Raw genomic sequence first — 14150 nt, 5'->3', positions numbered from 1 at the left:
CAAATCCAACCCAGCCAATTACCCCCCTATCAGTCTACTCTCCATCATCAGCAAAGTGATGGAAGGAATCATCAACAGAGCTATCAAGCAGCACTTACTCAGCAATAACCTGCTCACGGACGCTCAGTTTGGCTTCCGCCAGGGTCACTCAGCTCCTGACCTCATTACTAGCCTTGGTTCAAACATGGACAAAAGAGCGGAATGCCAGAGGTGAGGTGAGAGTGACTGTCCTCGACATCAAGGCAGCATTTGACCGAGTGTGGCATCAAGGAGCCCGAGCTAAACTGGAGTCAATGGGAATCAGGGGGAAAACTCTCCGCTGGTTGGGGTCGTACCCGGCACAAAGGAAGGTGGTTGTGGTGGTTGGAGGTCAATCATCTCAGCTCCAGGACATCACTGCAGGAGTTCCTCAGGGTCGTGTCCTCGGCCCAACCATCTTCAGCTGCTTCATCAATGACCTCCCTTCCACCATAAGGTCAGAAGTGGGGATGTTTGCGGATGACTGCACAATGTTCAGCACCATTCGCAACTCCTCAGATAATGAAGCAGTCCCTGTCCAAATGCAGCAAGACCTGGACAATATCCAGGCTCGGGCTGACGGATCCCCCAAAGCCTGTCCACCATCTACAAGGCACAAGTCAGGAGTGTGATGGAAAACTCTCCACTTGCCTGGATGAGTGCAGCTCCAACAACACTCAATAAGCTCGACACCATCCAGGACAAAGCAGCCCCGCTTGATTGCTCCCCTTCCACAAACATTCAAACCCTCCACCACCGATGAACAGTGGCAGCCGTGTACACCATCCACAAGATGCACTGCAGTATCTCACCAAGGTTCCTTAGACAGCAGCTTCCAAACCCACGGCCACTCCCATCTCGAAGGACAAGAGCAGCAGATACCTGGAAACCCCACCACCCGGAGGTTCCCCTCCGAGTCACTCACCACCCTGACTTGGAAATATATCGGCCGTTCCTTCACTGTCGCTGGGGCAACATCCTGGAACTCCCTCCCTAACAGCACAGTGGGAGTACCTACACCTCAGAGACTGCCGCGGTTCAAGAAGGCAGCTCACCCCCACCTTCTGAAGGGCAACTAGGGCTGGGCAATAAATGCGGCCTAACCAGCGACGCCCGCATCCCGTAAATGAATCAAAAATAGCAAATTCTGGAAATCCTCGGCAGTCTGTGTGGAGATGCCGGCGTTGGACTGGGGTGAGCTCAGTAAGAAGTCTGACAACAGCAGGTTAAAGTCCAACAGGTTTGTTTGGAGTGACGAGCTTTCGGGGCACAGCTCCTTCCTCACTCACCCAATGAAGCTGCTTGAGGAAGGAGCAGTCTTGGTGTAAGACTTCCTACTGCGTGGAGAGACGCAGAGATAATCTTTCAGCCCGCTGACTCCTCAGTATTTTCGATTTTTTTAATTAAGCCCTGGCGATGAAGGATGTAATAATTGATGCAACAGACAATGATTTCTGTGACAACACAGATTACACAAACTAATAATCCCCTCAGAACCAACTCCACAAACCTGACGGCAACTTCAATTGACTGAAAAACATCCGAAAACATCAGCTTCTTGTCTAATTCGCTGTCTTTGCAGTGTTAACGTAAACCTACGTCTGACAATAATAAAGATCAAGATGAATTCATTGGACAATTGTTTCCGGGATGGAAGCTGGTGAAAGTGAGTGGATTGGCCGTGGACAGGATCGGGCTGCAGTTACCGGGTTTCGAGTGTGGCATCAGCTTGCGGAGATCCTGCATCAAGTGGCGAGCCCGGAAATCAATCCCCCTCGAGGAGAAGATCAGAACTCGCTCTTTGTTCTCCCATTTCCCCTGTGGTAAAGTGGGCGAGAGCAGCAACAGTTATAATCAGTTCACCGCAAACACTTTAACTCACATCAAATCCACTTATATAACACCAGGTAAATACTGCTGGAGGCGTTTGGCCCATCAAAGCCGGTTCCACAAATCATGGTTGATTGGAATGTGGTCCGAATACCACCCTCCTGCCAGGGCCACAACCTCAGAGTGTTAGAGATCAAAACTCTTCAAAATCTACATCGTATCAATGACCAAACCACAACGGCTCCATTGATTGAGAACTCTCTAAGCAGGAAGGGTCAGTGCTGAGGGAGTGCCGCACTGTCAGAGGGTCAGTACTGAGGGAGTGCTGCACTGTCAGAGGGTCAGTACTGAGGGAGTGCCGCACTGTTAGAGGGTCAGTACTGAGGGAGTGCCGCACTGTCAGAGGGTCAGTACTGAGGGAGTGCTGCACTGTCAGAGGGTCAGTACTGAGGGAGTGCTGCACTGTCAGAGGGTCAGTACTGAGGGAGTGCCGCACTGTCAGAGGGTCAGTACTGAGGGAGTGCCGCGCTGTCAGAGGGTCAGTACTGAGGGAGTGCTGCACTGTCAGAGGGTCAGTACTGAGGGAGTGCCGCACTGTCAGAGGGTCAGTACTGAGGGAGTGCTGCACTGTCAGAGGGTCAGTACTGAGGGAGTGCTGCACTGTCAGAGGGTCAGTACTGAGGGAGCGCTGCACTGTCAGAGGGTCAGTACTGAGGGAGTGCTGCACTGTCAGAGGGTCAGTGGTGAGGGAGTGGCCACTAATCTTTTATTCGCGACTTTGTGAAAAGCCTTCCAAAAGTCCAAATACACCACATCCACTGCCTCCCATTCATCAACTCTACTAGTTACATAGAATCAGAAGGATTCGTACAGTGCAGGAGGCCATTCAGCCCATCGAGTCTGCACAACACTTGGAAAGAGCACCCGACCTAAGCCCACACCTCCACCTTGTTCCCATTACACCCACCTCCCCAAACCATTTGGACACTAAGGGCAATTTATCATGGCCAATCCACCTAACCTGCACATCTTTGGACAGTGGGTAGAAACCGGAGCACCCGGAGGAAACCCACGCACACACGGGGAGAAGTGCAAAGTCCACACAGTCACCCAAGGCCAGAATTGAACCCGGGACCCTGCAGCTGTGGGGTAGCAGTGCTAACCACTGTGCCAACATGTCACCCATATAGAACATAGAACATTACAGCGCAGTACAGGCCCTTCGGCCCTCGATGTTGTGCCAACCTGTGAAACCACTCAAGCCCATCTACACTATTCCCTTATCGTCCAGATGTCTATCCAATGACCATTTGAATGCCCTTAGTGTTGGCGAGTCCACTACTGTTGCAGGCAGGGCATTCCACGCCCTTACTACTCTCTGAGTAAAGAACCTACCTCTGACATCTGTCTTATATCTATCTCCCCTCAATTTAAAGGTATGTCCTCTCGTGCTAGACATCACCATCCGAGGAAAAAGGCTCTCACTGTCCACCCTATCCAATCCTCTGATCATCTTGTATGCCTCAATTAAGTCACCTCATAACCTTCTTCTCTCTAACGAAAACAGCCTCAAACTCCTCAGCCTTTCCTCATAAGATCTTCCCTCCATACCAGGCAACATTCTGGTAAATCTCCTCTGCACCCTTTCCAATGCTTCCACATCCTTCCTATAATGCGGCGACCAGAATTGCATGCAATACTCCAAATGCGGCCGCACCAGAGTTTTGTACAGCTGCAACATGACCCCATGGCTCTGAAACTCAATCCCTCTACCAATAAAAGCTAACACACTGTACGCCTTCTTAACAACCCTCCCAGCCTGAGTGGCAACTTTCAGGGATCTATGTACATGGACACCGAGATCTCTCTGCTCATCCACACTGCCAAGAATCTTACCATTAGCCCAGTACTCTGTCTTCCTGTTATTCCTTCCTAAATGAATCACCTCACACTTTTCTGCATTAAACTCCATTTGCCACACCTCAGCCCAGCTCTGCAGCTTATCTATAGAACATAGAACAATACAGCGCAGTACAGGCCCTTCGGCCCACGATGTTGCACCGAAACAAAAGCCATCTAACCTACACTATGCCATTATCATCCATATGTTTATCCAATAAACTTTTAAATGCCCTCAATGTTGGCGAGTTCACTACTGTAGCAGGTAGGGCATTCCACGGCCTCACTACTCTTTGCGTAAAGAACCTACCTCTGACCTCTGTCCTATATCTATTACCCCTCAGTTTAAAGTTATGTCCCCTCGTGCCAGCCATATCCATCCGCGGGAGAAGGCTCTCACTGTCCACCCTATCCAACCCCCTGATCATTTTGTATGCCTCTATTAAGTCTCCTCTTAACCTTCTTCTCTCCAACGAAAACAACCTCAAGTCCATCAGCCTTTCCTCGTAAGATTTTCCCTCCATACCAGGCAACATCCTGGTAAATCTCCTCTGCACCCGCTCCAAAGCCTCCACGTCCTTCCTATAATGCGGTGACCAGAACTGTACGCAATACTCCAAATGCGGCCGTACCAGAGTTCTGTACAGCTGCAACATGACCTCCCGACTCCGGAACTCAATCCCTCTACCAATAAAGGCCAACACTCCATAGGCCTTCTTCACAACCCTATCAACCTGGGTGGCAACTTTCAGGGATCTATGTACATGGACACCTAGATCCCTCTGCTCATCCACACTTTCAAGAACTTTACCATTAGCCAAATATTCCGCATTCCTGTTATTCCTTCCAAAGTGAATCACCTCACACTTCTCTACATTAAACTCCATTTGCCACCTCTCGGCCCAGCTCTGCAGCTTATCTATATCCCTCTGTAATCTGCTACATCCTTCCACACTATCGACAACACCACCGACTTTAGTATCGTCTGCAAATTTACTCACCCACCCTTCTGCGCCTTCCTCTAGGTCATTGATAAAAATGACAAACAGCAACGGCCCCAGAACAGATCCTTGTGGTACTCCACTTGTGACTGTACTCCATTCTGAACATTTCCCATCAACCACCACCCTCTGTCTTCTTTCAGCTAGCCAATTTCTGATCCACATCTCTAAATCACCCTCAATCCCCAGCCTCCGTATTTTTTGCAATAGCCTACCGTGGGGAACCTTATCAAACGCTTTGCTGAAATCCATATACACCACATCAACTGCTCTACCCTCGTCTACCTGTTCAGTCACCTTCTCAAAGAACTCAATAAGGTTTGTGAGGCATGACCTACCCTTCACAAAGCCATGCTGACTATCCCTGATCATATTATTCCTATCTAGATGATTATAAATCTTGTCTCTTATAATCCCCTCCAAGACTTTACCCACTACAGACGTGAGGCTCACCGGCCTATAGTTGCCGGGGTTGTCTCTGCTCCCCTTTTTGAACAAAGGGACCACATTTGCTGTCCTCCAGTCCTCTGGCACTATTCCTGTAGCCAATGATGACATAAAAATCAAAGCCAAAGGTCCAGCAATCTCTTCCCTGGCCTCCCATAGAATCCTAGGATAAATCCCATCAGGTCCCGGGGACTTATCTATTTTCAGCCTGTCCAGAATTGCCAACACCTCTTCCCTACGTACCTCAATGCCATCTATTCTATTAGCCTGGGGCTCAGCATTCTCATCCACAACATTATCTTTTTCCTGAGTGAATACTGACGAAAAATATTCATTTAGTATCTCGCCTATCTCTTCAGACTCCACACACAATTTCCCATCCCTGTCCTTGACTGGTCCTACTCTTTCCCTAGTCATTCGCTTATTCCTGACATACCTATAGAAAGCTTTTGGGTTTTCCTTGATCCTTCCTGCCAAATACTTCTCATGTCCCCTCCTTGCTCGTCTTAGCTCTCTCTTTAGATCCTTCCTCGCTACCTTGTAACTATCCATCACCCCAACCGAAACTTCACACTTCATCTTCACATAGGCCTCCTTCTTCCTCTTAACAAGAGATTCCACTTCCTTGGTAAACCACGGTTCCCTCGCTCGACGCCTTCCTCCCTGTCTGACCGTTACATACTTATCAAGAACACGCAGTAGCTGATCCTTGAACAAGCCCCACTTATCCAGTGTGCCCAACACTTGCAGCCTACTTCTCCACCTTATCCCCCCCAAGTCACGTCTAATGGCATCATAATTGCCCTTCCCCCAGCTATAACTCTTGCCCTGCAGTGTATACTTATCCCTTTCCATCATTAACGTAAACGTCACCGAATTGTGGTCACTGTCCCCAAAGTGCTCTCCTACCTCCAAATCCAACACCTGGCCTGGTTCATTACCCAAAACCAAATCCAACGTGGCCTCGCCTCTTGTTGGCCTGTCAACATACTGTTTCAGGAAACCCTCCTGCACACACTGTACAAAAAACGACCCATCTATTGTACTCAAACTATATCTATGTCCCTCTGTAACTTGTAACATCCTTCCGCACTGTCCACAACTCCACCGACTTTAGTGTCATCTGCAAATTTACTCACCCATCCTTCTACACCCTCCTCCAGGTCATTTATAAAAATGACAAACAGCAGTGGCCCCAAAACAGATCCTTGTGGTACACCACTAGTAACTGGACTCCAGTCTGAACATTTCCCATCAACCACCACCCTTTGTCTTCTTCCAGCTAGCCAATTTCTGATCCAAACTGCTAAATCTCCCTGAATCCCATGCTTCCGTATTTTCTGCAGTAGCCTACCGTGGGGAACCTTATCAAACGCTTTACTGAAATCCATATACACCACATCAACTGCTTTACCCTCAACCACCTGTTTGGTCACCTTCTCAAAGAACTCAATAAGGTTTGTGAGACACGACCTACCCTTCACGAAACCATGTTGACTATGTCTAATCAAATTATTCCTTTCCAGATGATTATACACCCTATCTCTTATAAACCTTTCCAAGATTTTGCCCATAACAGAAGTAAGGCTCACTGGTCTTTAGTTACCAGGGTTGTCTCTACTCCCCTTCTTGAACAAGGGGACAACATTTGCTATCCTCCAGTCTTCTAGCACTATTCTCGTTGACAAAGATGACTTAAAGATCAAAGCCAAAGGCTCAGCAATCTCCTCCCTAGCTTCCCAGAGAATCCTAGGATAAATCCCATCCGGCCCAGGGGACTTATCTATTTTCACCCTTTCCAGAATTGTTAACCCCTCCTCCTGATGAACCTCAAGCCCTTCTAGTCTAGTAGCCTGAATCTCAGTATTCTCCTCGACAACATTGTCTTTTTCCTGTGTGAATACTGACAAAAAATATTCATTTAGCACCTCTCTTATCTCCTCGGACTCCAAGCACAACATCCCACTCCTGTCCTTGACTGGCCCTACTCTTACCCTAGTCATTCTTTTTTTTTTAAATAATATTTTATTGAAAATTTTTGGTCAACCAACACAGTACATTGTGCATCCTTTACACAACATTATAACAATACAGATAATAATGACCTTTTTTATTTAAACAAGAACAAAAGAAAACAACAACAAATAAATAAATATTAAATAACAAAAAATAAAAACTAGCCCTAATTGGCAACTGCCTTGTCTCAGGCCACCCCCCCCCCCCCCCCCCCCCCAAAGTCCTGGGCCGCTGCTGCTGCCTTCTTTGTTCTCCCCTATCTATCTTTCCACAAGATATTCGACGAACGGTTGCCACCGCCTAGTAAACCCTTGAGCCGACCCCCTTAGGACGAACTTAATCCGCTCTAACTTTATGAACCCCGCCATATCATTTATCCAGGTCTCCACCCCCGGGGGCTTGGCTTCTTTCCACATTAGCAATATTCTGCGCCGGGCTACTAGGGACGCAAAGGCCAAAACATCGGCCTCTTTCGCCTCCTGCACTCCCGGCTCTTGTGCAACCCCAAATATAGCCAACCCCCAGCTTGGTTCGACCCGGACTCCTACTACTTTCGAAAGCACCTTTGTCACCCCCATCCAAAACCCCTGTAGTGCCGGGCATGACCAAAACATATGGGTATGATTCGCTGGGCTTCTCGAGCACCTCGCACACCTATCCTCCACCCCAAAAAATTTACTGAGCCATGTTCCAGTCATATGTGCCCTGTGTAATACCTTAAACTGAATCAGGCTTAGCCTGGCGCACGAGGACGACGAGTTTACCCTGTTTAGGGCATCTGCCCACATTCCCTCCTCAATCTCCTCCCCTAGCTCTTCTTCCCATTTCCCTTTTAGTTCGTCCATCATAGTCTCCCCTTCGTCTCTCATTTCCCTATATATATCCGACACCTTACCGTCCCCCACCCATTTCTTTGAGATGACTCTGTCCTGCACCTCTTGTGTCGGGAGCTGCGGGAATTCCCTCACCTGCTGCCTCGCAAAAGCCCTCAATTGCATGTACCTGAATGCATTCCCTTGGGGCAACCCATATTTCTCGGTCAGCGCTCCCAGACTCGCAAACTTCCCATCCACAAATAGATCTTTCAATTGCGTTATACCTGCTCTTTGCCACATTCCATATCCCCCATCCATTCCCCCCGGGGCAAACCTATGGTTGTTTCTTATCGGGGACCCCCCCAGTGCTCCGGTCTTTCCCCTATGTCGTCTCCACTGTCCCCAAATCTTCAGTGTAGCTACCACCACCGGACTCGTGGTATAGTTCCTTGGTGAGAACGGCAATGGGGCTGTCACCATAGCCTGCAGGCTGGTCCCCCTACAGGACGCCCTCTCTAATCTCTTCCACGCCGCTCCTTCCTCCTCTCCCATCCACTTACTCACCATTGAAATATTAGCGGCCCAATAATACTCACTTAGGCTCGGTAGTGCCAGCCCCCCCCTATCCCTACTACGCTGTAAGAATCCCTTCCTCACTCTCGGAGTCTTCCCGGCCCAAACAAAACCCATAATACTCTTTTCTATCCTTTTGAAAAAAGCCTTCGTGATCACCACCGGGAGACACTGAAACACAAAAAGGAATCTCGGGAGGACCACCATCTTAACTGCCTGCACCCTCCCTGCCATTGACAATGCTACCATGTCCCATCTCTTGAAATCTTCCTCCATCTGTTCCACCAACCGCGTCAAATTTAGCCTGTGCAATGTGCCCCAATTCTTAGCTATCTGGATCCCCAGGTAACGAAAGTCTCTTGTTACCTTCCTCAACGGTAGGTCTTCTATTTCTCTACTCTGCTCCCCTGGATGCACCACAAACAGCTCACTCTTTCCCATGTTCAATTTATACCCTGAAAAATCCCCAAACTCCCCAAGTATCCGCATTATTTCTGGCATCCCCTCCGCTGGATCCGCCACATATAGTAGCAGATCATCCGCATATAAAGATACCCGGTGTTCTTCTCCTCCCCTAAGTATTCCCCTCCATCCCTTGGAACCTCTCAGCGCTATCGCCAGGGGCTCAATCGCCAGTGCAAACAGTAATGGGGACAGAGGACATCCCTGCCTTGTCCCTCTATGGAGCCGAAAATATGCCGATCCCCGTCCATTCGTGACCACACTCGCCACTGGGGCCCTATACAACAGCTGCACCCATCTAACATACCCCTCTCCGAACCCAAATCTCCTCAACACCTCCCACAGATAATCCCACTCCACTCTATCAAATGCTTTCTCGGCATCCATCGCCACTACTATCTCCGTTTCACCCTCTGGTGGGGCCATCATCATTACCCCTAACAACCTCCGTATGTTCGTGTTCAGCTGTCTCCCCTTCACAAACCCAGTTTGGTCCTCATGAACCACCCCCGGGACACATTCCTCTATTCTCATTGCCATTACCTTGGCCAAGACCTTGGCATCTACATTGAGGAGGGAGATTGGTCTGTAGGACCCGCATTGTAGCGGATCCTTTTCCTTCTTTAAAAGAAGCGATATCGTTGCTTCTGACATAGTCGGGGGCAGTTGTCCCCTTTCCTTTGCCTCGTTGAAGGTCCTCGTCAGTAGCGGGGCGAGCAAGTCCAAATATTTTCTGTAAAATTCAACTGGGAATCCGTCCGGTCCCGGGGCCTTTCCCGTCTGCATGTTCCTAATTCCTTTCACCACTTCTTCTACCGTGATCTGTGCTCCCAATCCCATCCTTTCCTGCTCTTCCACCTTGGGAATTTCCAGCCGATCCAAAAACTGCATCATTCTCTCCCTCCCATCCGGGGGTTGAGCTTCATACAATTTTTTATAAAATGTCTTAAACACTTCATTCACTCTCTCCGCTCCCCGCTCCGTCTCTCCATCTTCGTCTCTCACCCCCCCTATTTCCCTCGCTGCTCCCCTTTTCCTCAATTGGTGTGCCAGCAATCTGCTCGCCTTCTCTCCATATTCATACTGTACACCCTGCGCCTTCCTCCATTGTGCCTCTGCAGTGCCTGTGGTCAGCAAGTCAAATTCCACATGCAGCCTTTGCCTTTCCCTATACAGTCCCTCCTCCGGTGCTTCCGCATACTGTCTGTCCACCCTTACCCGTCATTCTTTTATATCCTTGAAGAACTCCAGCAGGTTTGTCAAGCATGATTTTCCCTTCATAAATCCATGCTGACTCTGACTGATCCTGCCACTGCTTTCGAAATGTTCCGCTATAAAGTCCTTGATAATGGATTCAAGCATTTTCCCCCACTACCGATGTCAGGCTCACTGGTCTATAATTCCCTGCTTTCTCTCTACCTCCCTTTTTGAATATCGGAGTGACGTGAGCCACCCTCCAATCTGCAGGGACAGTTCCAGAGTCTATAGAATCCCGGAAGATGACCACCAATGCATCGACTGTGGGATGCAGATTCTCAGGCCCTGGGGATTTATCCGCTGGTCTGATTAGTAAGTTTGCAGACGACACAAAGGTTGGTGGAATTGCGGATAGCGATGAGGACTGTCAGAGGATACAGCAGGATTTAGATCGTTTGGAGACTTGGGCGGAGAGATGGCAGATGGAGTTTAATCCGGACAAATGTGAGGTAATGCATTTTGGAAGGTCTAATGCAGGTAGGGAATATGCAGTGAATGGTAGAACCCTCAAGAGTATTGAAAGTCAAAGAGATCTAGGAGTACAGGTCCACAGGTCATTGAAAGGGGCAACACAGGTGGAGAAGGTAGTCAAGAAGGCATACGGCATGCTTGCCTTCATTGGCCGGGGCATTGAGTATAAGAATTGGCAAGTCATGTTGCAGCTGTATAGAATCTTAGTTAGGCCACACTTGGAGTATAGTGTTCAATTCTGGTCGCCACACTACCAGAAGGATGTGGAGGCTTTAGAGAGGGTGCAGAAGAGATTTACCAGAATGTTGCCTGGTATGGAGGGCATTAGCTATGAGGAGCGGTTGAATAAACTTGGTTTGTTCTCACTGGAACGAAGGAGGTTGAGGGTAGACCTGATAGAGGTATACAGAATTATGAGGGGCATAGACAGAGTGGATAGTCAGAGGCTTTTCCCCAGGGTAGAGGGGTCAATTACTAGGGGGCATAGGTTTAAGGTGAGAGGGGCAAGGTTTAGAGTAGATGTACGAGGCAAGTTTTTTTACAGAGGGTAGTGGGTGCCTGGAACTCACTACCGGAGGAGATAGTGGAAGCAGGGACGATAGGGACATTTAAGGGGCATCTTGACAAATATATGAATAGGATGGGAATAGAGGGATACGGACCCAGGAAATGTAGAAGATTGTAGTTTAGTCGGGCAGCATGGTCGGCACGGGCTTGGAGGGCCGAAGGGCCTGTTCCTGTGCTGTACATTTCTTTGTTCAATCCCATCAGTTTTCCCAGCACCATTTCTCTAATAATGTTGATCTCCCTCAGTTCTTCCCTCTCACTAAACCTTTCATTCTCCAACATTTCTGGGATTTGATTTGTGTCCTCATTTGTGAAGACAGAATCAAAGTATGTATTCAATTGCTCAGCCATTTCTTTGTCACCCATTCTAAATTCACTTGTTTTGACTGTACATCTACAAGTTTGCTGTCGACACAACCACCGTGGGTCGGATCTCGAATAGCGATGAGTCCGAATACAGGAGGGAGATAGAGAACCTAGTGGAGTGGTGTAGCGACAACAATCTCTCCCTCAATGCCAGCAAAACTAAAGAGCTGGTCATTGACTTCAGGAAGCAAAGTACTGTACACACCCCTGTCAGCATCAACGGGGCCGAGGTGGAGATGGTTAGCAGTTTCAAATTCCTCGGGGTGCACATCTCGAAAAATCTGTCCTGGTCCACCCCTGTCGACGCTACCACCAAGAAATCACAACAGCGCCTATACTTACTCAGGAAACAAAGGAAATTCGGCATGTCCACATTAACCCGTACCAACTTTTACAGATGTACCATAGAAAGCATCCTATCGGGCTGCATCACAGCCTGGTATGGCAACTGCTCGGCCCAGGACCGCAAGAAACTTCAGAGAGTCGTGAACACCGCCCAGTCCATCACACAAACCTGCCTCCCATCCATTGACTCCATCTACACCTCCCGCTGCCTGGGGAAAGCGGGCAGCATAATCAAAGATCCCTCCCACCCGGCTTACTCACTCTTCCAACCTCTTCCATCGGGCAGGAGATACAGAAGTCTGAGAACACGCACGAACAGACTCAAAAACAGCTTCTTCCCCACTGTCACCAGACTCCTAAATGACCCTCTTGTGGACTGACCTCATTAACACTACACCCTGTATGCTTCATCTGATGCCAGTGCTTATGTAGTTACATTGTGAGTGTTTGGCCGGGACTGAACCTCGGTGACAATAAACCCGAACCCTGGGGCGCCGTCTCTAACAGCACAGTGGGAGTACCTACACAGTGGCGTGAGCGGTCAGAGGGGAGGTCGGGGCTCAGAGGGGGTGCCGGGGCTCAGAGGGGGTGCCGGGGGTCAGAGGGGGTGCCGGGGGTCAGAGGGGGTGCCGGGGGTCAGAGGGGGTGCCGGGGGTCAGAGGGGGTGCCGGGGGTCAGAGGGGGTGCCGGGGGTCAGAGGGGGTGCCGGGGGTCAGAGGGGGTGCCGGGGGTCAGAGGGGGTGCCGGGGGTCAGAGGGGGTGCCGGGGGTCAGAGGGGGTGCCGGGGGTCAGAGGGGGTGCCGGGGGTCAGAGGGGGTGCCGGGGGTCAGAGGGGGTGCCGGGGGTCAGAGGGGGTGCCGGGGGTCAGAGGGGGTGCCGGGGGTCAGAGGGGGTGCCGGCGGTCAGAGGGGGGGGTCGGGAGTCAGAGGGGGGGGTCGGGGGTCAGAGGGGGGTCGGGGGTCAGAGGGGGGGCGGGGGTCAGAGGGGGGGCGGGGGTCAGAGGGGGGGTCGGGGGTCAGAGGGGGGGTCGGGGGTCAGAGGGGGGGGTCGGGGGTCAGAGGGGGGGGGTCGCGGGTCAGAGGGGGGGGTCGGGGGTCAGAGGGGGGTCGGGTTTAACGAGCGATTCCCACATGAAAGGCTCCGGATTCTCCACCAATGGGAGTCTCCGCGCTCTGGGATCTTGCTGTGCAGCATTTAGGATGTGACCGGCGCCACAGCAATGCGGCGGCTCCTTACCCGGGACACTGGGCCGGGGACCAGCGCCTCTCCCGCCGCCCCGCGGCTCCGCTTCCCGGACCCCGAGCCGCCGCCGTCAGCGCGCCGCTTGCCCGCCATCACCATGAGGCCGCCGCTTCCGGTGTGCCGCTCAAACCCTCCCCGGGCGCTTCCGGTCAGTCCCTGTTGAAACTTTCCTTCGGGCGCTTCCGGTGAGTCCCTGCTGGAACCCTCCCCCGGACGCTTCCGGTGAGTCCCGCTGAAACCCTCCCCCGGACGCTTCCGGTGAGTCCCGCTGAAACCCTCCCCCGGACGCTTCCGGTGAGTCCCTGCTGAAATCATTCCCTGATGTGGAGATGCCGGCGTTGGACTGGGGTGAGCACAGTACCAAGTCTTACACCAGGTTAAAGTCCAACAGGTTTGTTTCGATGTCACTAGCTTTCGGAGCGCTGCTCCTTCCTCAGGTGAATGAAGCGGTCTGTTCCAGAAACACATATATAGACAAATTCAAAGATGCCAAACAATGCTAGGAATGCGAGCATTAGCAGGTGATTAAATCTTTACAGATCCAGAGATGGGGTAACCCCAGGTTAAAGAGGTGTGAATTGTGTCAAGCCAGGACAGTTGGTAGGATTTCGCAGGCCAGATGGTGGGGGATGAATGGAATGCGACATGAATCCCAGGTCCCGGTTGAGGCCGCACTCATGTGTGCGGAACTTGGCTATAAGTTTCTGCTCGGCGATTCTGCGTTGTCGTGGGTCCTGAAGGCCGCCTTGGAGAACGCTTACCCGGAGATCAGAGGCTGAATGCCCTTGACTGCTGAAGTGTTCCCCGACTGGAAGGGAACATTCCTGCCTGGTGATTGTTG

At 50.7% G+C, this 14150-nt stretch overlaps 1 protein-coding gene across 1 annotated transcript in view; it reads right to left on the bottom strand.

Annotated features, from left to right (window-relative positions):
• The window catches only part of bxdc2 (brix domain containing 2), a 69605-nt gene extending 56147 nt beyond the window's left edge, over nt 1-13458 (bottom strand). The window contains exons 1-2 of the mRNA XM_072515581.1: nt 13304-13458; nt 1725-1836 (exon numbers count right to left, since the gene is read on the bottom strand). Of these exons, the coding sequence (XP_072371682.1) occupies nt 1725-1836; nt 13304-13408 (217 nt within the window). The 5' untranslated portion in view covers nt 13409-13458. The remainder of the gene's footprint in view (nt 1-1724; nt 1837-13303) is intronic.
• Nucleotides 13459-14150: the final 692 nt, after the last annotated feature.

Source organism: Scyliorhinus torazame, chromosome 9 (genome assembly GCF_047496885.1).
Source record: "Scyliorhinus torazame isolate Kashiwa2021f chromosome 9, sScyTor2.1, whole genome shotgun sequence".
Lineage (NCBI taxonomy): Eukaryota > Metazoa > Chordata > Chondrichthyes > Carcharhiniformes > Scyliorhinidae > Scyliorhinus > Scyliorhinus torazame.
Note: the sequence above shows the minus strand (reverse complement) of the source record. Positions and strands in the feature narration are given on the sequence as shown.